Genomic DNA, 6,509 nt, shown 5'->3' on the forward strand with positions numbered 1-6,509 from the left:
TGAATTGAACTGATTATTCTGGTCACTATATTTTTAAAGATTTTTAGAATGAATGTCACTCTTGCACACCTAATTTTTATTCATAGATTGGAAGAAAAAAACAGGCTTCTATCTGTACGTGTACATATAGTCTGATATGGCAGGTTCAACTGAAGATCTTCTTTGGTCCCTTCATAGTAGATTGCTGTCTACCTTTCTGGGCTTAATTAATTTTTGAGTGCCTCACTACTAGGTCAGTTAATACGGAAGGATGTGGAGAGGGAACAGAGCATTTGTAAAGCATGCTGGAAATTAAGCTGGCAATGGAGGATGTAGGAAGGGTAATAAAAAAAATTATATATATATAGTAATGGGACGATTGTAGAGAAATCCAAATCCTACTGAAAGGAGAATAGACAGTGAAGAACCAGCAGTACAGTCAGAATTTCAGTGCTTCTCCCGTGCCTTTGACTTCAAAGAAAATGTAACGGTAATTAGATTTCATTGAGAATCTTGGGCTAATTTCTTGACTGCAACCAAGAATTATGCAATGTAAACAAATGCAAAAGTGGAGTAAAGCTCACCTTTGTAGTCCTCATCCTGGATTGGCTGTGTGTCTACTCCAATCTTCAGACATACATTGAGGCAGCTTTTAAAGCTGTTCATTATTAAGATGGTTACTGATGGGCTGGTCGCAAATAAATCCTGTTCGCAACTACTACATGAGCACCAAGGAGGGAGGATATAAAGTCAGCATAATGGCCCTGGAAGCTCCTTCTAGCTTCATCTTCCCATGGCCAGTTAATTTACGTTCACAACTAGATTATTCCAATAACCCTAAGGTCTTTACTTGAAAACTCTTTTAAAATGTTGAACATATGTGGTGACCTGGCTAGGCAAGGCTATCCTAATTGTAAGGCGAGGCAGAAGCGCAAACCAGGACAAAAGGGAGAATTTTAATTCTTTAGAACTTTACAAGGGAAACACCAAAAATTATACCAGGAGCATAAATAATATATAACATTACCAATGACTTGCTACTTATAATAATAAACTATAGGTTACCAACTCATTAACCTTTGTGAGCTTGTACACACTGTGAAGTTAGTACCAAATGCATTGTTGTTAACAAGAACGAGAGAACCATATACTGTGTCACTTCAGAGGAGAATCAACTTTTCCTTTCCTTGGTGGGAAGTCCAGCTCCACTCTTACAGTCCTGTTCCTTGCTTCTCTTCGACTTGAAGTGTTCCTTAGATTTGATGGTCCTGTGGCTGTACACGTTTTCATTGAGTTTATCCACAAGCAGGTCCTAGTGGCCCTCACTTGTCCATTAGGCACCTTTGAACTGTATTCCTTCAATAGATGTTCAAACAGTCATTCTCTCTGTTCATACACTTTAGATCTTTTGTGGGTGGGCTTCTTGTTTACCATTTTCAGGATCTGTTTTCATCAAACACAGCTTTTTGACCACCTGCCCTCCCCCCTCCCTCCCCCAATTATATTTCCTTTCAGGTTTTTTTCCCCCTTGATAAAATCTACAGATGTACCAGAGAGAGAGAATTTCCTTCTACTTCCCCTCTCTACCAGTGTCTGCCTGCTCACATACCCAGGTCTTCTCCCCTCCCTCACCCCCTCTGGTTCTGACATGAAAACTTTCCTATTTTCCTTCTCACTTCCCAATCCCTTACTTTTATTCTCCTGTTCTTCTTTCCTTTTATCACCTCCCCTCCTACCCAGGCTTCAGTTCATCCGCTAGCTCATATCTCCGTTGTTCTCCTTCTCCAATAGCTTTTTCCCAGTTCCCTGTCAGTAGAGCCCTGCGCGGATGCAAATCGGTATTCACTGAACTGAAGGGCTCTCCTGGGAACCGCAGCGGCGAAAGGAGCAGAATGTGAGGCCGCCACTTCCAGGAGTCTACACTAGCAGTTCCTGCCGTGTGACTGTACCGCCCCATCCCTTCCACGCAGCCATCTGCATGACTGTGTCTCCTGTCTGGGGTCTGTACAGCCGCATCAGAGGATGGGGCTGGGGTGGTACAGCCTCATAGGAGGAGCTGCCGGCATGGGGTGCTGGTTCCTGGGAGTGGCAGCCCCATGTTCTGCTCCTTTCACCACTGCGGTTCCCGAGAGAGCCCTGTGGTTCAGCGGATACCAATTTCTAGCCAGAGATATAAATTTGTATCTGCGCAGGGCTCTATCTGTTACGTGGATTCTGAGCCCCCTCTTACTGGCCAGCTCTCTCCCCAGGACATCGTTCTGTGCTGCTTCATCACAACTGCACTAGGAGCTAGTGCCAGGATGCAGATTACTACACATATGCACCTCTAACTATGGCAGACAACCCTACTAATTCATGGTTATATTTCTAATGTGGACAGATCCTCAGTCTATAGCTTTTGGTTGTGACGATTTGAATGATGCCACTTGTGTCCTAGATACTAGTAATCTGAGTACATCTAAAGAAAATAAGTTACTGTTGCATGTGACAGTTGCATTTACGGACTTTTCTAGAGTTGTTGAACCACACCCAACAACTATTGCTGACACTCTTAGATCAAACGGTAAAAAAATTAGAAGCATATCTTTAATTCATTTGTCTTGAATATGCTTGAAAACAGTCCATCTGTCTGTTCAGTACTGCTTTTTAAAAATGTAAACTAAGCATTTGGCCTGAAATGCAAGACTGCAGTTCGACAGCTTCCTAGACTAGAGCTCAACAGTGAGGATTACTTGTATGTCTTTCAGAACTTTTCCTAAGGATACTATATAGTAATCCCTTGTTAAACATGCTAAATTCCAGCCTTTCTTCACTTTACTAGAAGTACTGGAACAAGAACCAGGCCTGTATGCTTTGTAATCTCTGCTTTAAACCCATACAATTGAGCCTCCAGTTCTGTTTTATGTTGAATTATGCAAATTATTGTTGAAAATCTTCAGACTTCCATAAAGCTAACATATGGTTTTAAAATTCCACAATCAAAAAATATATAATCAATGTACTGCACTGCTAGACTGTCATAATTTTTCATCCTATCTAAGAACTGACTTTATAAAACTACTTTTTATTCCTGTAACTTATCATATGTTTTTGCGTTAATAGGGATATGATTATTTAACATCTTGTATTTCTTCCCTTCTTTAGGCTGAGCTTACAGTGCAAGAGAAGGAGAAATACCTCAATGTGTCTCGCTGGTTTAATCACATTCAATATTATCCGGGTATCAGGCAACATCTGTCTAATATCATCTTCATGAAGAACAGACTCTACATTAATGTCCATTAAAGGTCTTCTGTGCCATATTGGAAGGATGATTGGGAACTGAAAAAATGAGAACTGTTGTTTGGATTTCAAAACCACTAACTTGTAAGCATAGATGTATAACCTTCCTTATGTGAACCAGAACAGCTGATGCCTAAAGTAATAAAATTGCGTTGAATAACTATCATTTAAGATTTGAACTTCATAAAACAATGATATAGTTTTTGTTAAAATGCAACAGTAGTGAAAAATGGGAATCAAGAATCAAGTTTTAACCTTTAATTTTTTTTAGTGAACTATTCTTTTACCCATGTAATAGCTGAATCTTTAATATAAGACAAATGAACAACTTGTCCTTCAATATTCACTCCATTTTGCTATTTATTGACCTACTACATACTTAGCACTTCTTTGTTTTCATTTTATTTTCCATGGATTTTACACCAGTTTTGTAAATATTATGGTAAGAGCTATATTGTGTGCCAAGGACATGAAAAAGGGAACAGATAAATGTATCAGTTGCAAACAATATTTATGTGATCTAATAAATTTATTTAAAAAGTCTACTCTTAATTTGGTTGTGATACTTTTATTTCTTAAAATAGTTTGGCAAAATTAAGTTAAAATATCTGAATTCAAATACAGACGCTCCCCACGCAAATTCGCACTTATGGAAAAAGTTCCATAAGCCAGAAATAGGATTTTCGAGTTGTGGAAATTTTTGCATAACATACAAGTTTACGTTTCCTACTTATGCAAAATCCGAGTTACGTAAGGCTTTCCAGAACAAAACAATTGCATAAATCGGGGGGTGTCTAAGCTTTTTAAAAAAAAATCACTTGCATTGGTTATTGTGACTTGGCCTACAAAAGAATTTAGATTCTGACCAGGTAGAAGCAATAGCTAATTTTTGGTTTGCATGTTAAGTTTGACATTATTTCCCAAAAATGAATCCTGAAATTTTTCATTTGAAAAAGTTACAGAAGTGTAAAATCTGCCTAAGCAACACTATGTATTTTTTCAGAATGTCTACACATTTCTATCCAAAAAGAAATACAAGTTTGAAAACTCTGAAAACATGATTTTTAAAAATGCATTCAACTTCCCTAAGGCAATAATGGGGTACTTTACTAAAGTCATTTTTTGACTCGCATTGATTTAATTTCTATGGGTTAAAAAAAGGAGAGAAAAAGGGTTCTACTTGAGGTGTGGAGGCTTTTTTTTTTTTATATATATATAGTAGGATTAAAATCTTTTTGATTCAAACTTCTGTTGAATAGTGTGGATTACTGAATATGTGGCTCTTCCAAGTCTTTGGAAATTAGTGATCTAAAATGGAAATGCTTAGCACTATTAATGCACTGAGATGCATAATTTAATTGCCTAACATTACCTTCTGCATACTTTCAGGCAATTTTTTTTTTATAAATAGTTACTGAAACAATTGTTTAGTTCATATAATTTAGTTTCTACAGTTCTGATTGAATCTGGACCAGAATGCATATCCTGCATTATGTGGAAACTTCAATTTTGGCATTTCTTAATTTCAGTGCACCTTCATTTTGTAGTATATGGTGTTAATATAGCTTTTTATATGGAATCTCTTAAAATTATGCTAGATAGTAGAAAAATACTTTCAACCCCCTCCCCCCACACAGAGGAAAGGGCTCACTCAAGGGTACTGCCTTATGGAGTGCAGTTTGAGTTTTGAAATAAGTATGCCTCTTGGGTAATAGGGGAGCAGTGCTGGGCTCAGGGTAGAGCTAGAGGGATACTCTGGTCCCATACTGTCAAGTTGTCCTGTAGTGGTTCAGGAGCATGAGTACCAACCTCAGGGCAGACTGTTAAGAAGCAGGGCACAAATCTGAAATTGGCTGAGAGTTCTATACTTAAATTTCACCAATCAATTATCAAGTGTGAACTCCTCAAGCACTATTAACAGCCTTAACATGGAGTAAGTCCGATCAGGACCGGATTTACATCTTATACGTCCCTAGGCACAGCATCTTTAGTGTCCCCCCTGCCTATAGCGGACCTTTTGTGTTTTCCATCAAAAAATACTTTTAACCCAGTTTTAACTTTTAGGTGCCCCTAGAACGCTAGCACCCCTAAGCACATGCCTATTTTGCCTAATTGGAAATCCGGCCCTGATTCTGATCTATCTTGTCACCCAACTAAACTTGCCTTTGTGTTAGATGGTCTCTTACACGAAGATCACAGCAATATTCAGGTTACTCCTGTAGTAGGAAGAGGGCCTGAAACGTAAGCCCATGAGGTCTGGGCTAGAGTAGTCAAAACCTTGCTGATATAAAGCAAAAAGTTCAGTTGTGAGCAAGAGGCAGGCCCTGCTCACAGAATTTGGCAAGCATAAGATTGATATTGCAAAAACACTCACGCAAGCACATTCCAGAAGGGTGGTACCAGAACACCCTGATAAACACATTCCCCAAAGATAACAGGAACATGCTGCCCCCATCTTAGGGATAAGGTCAGGATGACAGCATGATGGATAGAGATGTTTTGATCGAACCTACAGATATAAGGCAATGGGTGACACCCTGATATGTCAAGGGGATACATAACTTGTTTGTATTGGGGTATAAAGATGCATCTCAGAGGGAGTGTCTTTATCCAGCTGAAGGGGCAGTGGAAAGTCTCACCACTGACTGAGCTGCATCCATTGTCACAGGCATACAGGTGCTAGTGTAATTGTAGACATTGATCCAGGGAGCTAGAACCATGCTTTGCTGACAATAAACATGACCAAGCGCCTTTCTACTGTGGATATTAATTAGTATGGGTTTTGGCTTGCCAATTTGTTATTAAATTATTAACAATTAATTAAAAAAAATAAAGTTAAATTAAGTGGATGAATTAAATCAACATTACTAACACACCCCAAATCAGGCTACAGCACCTTAATGGATTTTATGGTCATTGGGCAGTTCGCTCGAGGTCTGCTTTGTCAGCTGTCTGAGCAGAGCTGGGACAGCACACAGAGAACACGCATGCAGCTGAACATCTGATAACTCCCAGTCCCAAAGGGCCAGTCACTTACATCAGGTCTGTTGCACCTTAGATCTCACACCAAATATAATGCTTGTAGCTAATACTATTGTGACGGGTTGGATCACAAAACCCCCCTTGTGGCACAGTGATGTGCCAAGACTACTACTACTCCTGCCTTCCCTGCCAGATTGGGACTCCAGCACCCTGTCTTGTTGAGCCAGACACCCCAGTCTGCTCCAACACAGACCCAGGGTCTGAAC

At 39.4% G+C, this 6,509-nt stretch overlaps 1 protein-coding gene across 1 annotated transcript in view; it reads left to right on the forward strand.

Annotated features, from left to right (window-relative positions):
• Positions 1–3,806, forward strand: part of EEF1E1 (eukaryotic translation elongation factor 1 epsilon 1) — a 29,903-nt gene extending 26,097 nt beyond the window's left edge. Inside the window, exon 4 of the mRNA XM_054020137.1 lies at positions 3,124–3,806. Coding sequence (XP_053876112.1) covers positions 3,124–3,264 — 141 coding nt within the window. The 3' untranslated portion in view covers positions 3,265–3,806. The remainder of the gene's footprint in view (positions 1–3,123) is intronic.
• Positions 3,807–6,509: the final 2,703 nt, after the last annotated feature.

The sequence above is a fragment of the Malaclemys terrapin genome, chromosome 2 (assembly GCF_027887155.1).
Source record: "Malaclemys terrapin pileata isolate rMalTer1 chromosome 2, rMalTer1.hap1, whole genome shotgun sequence".
Lineage (NCBI taxonomy): Eukaryota > Metazoa > Chordata > Testudines > Emydidae > Malaclemys > Malaclemys terrapin.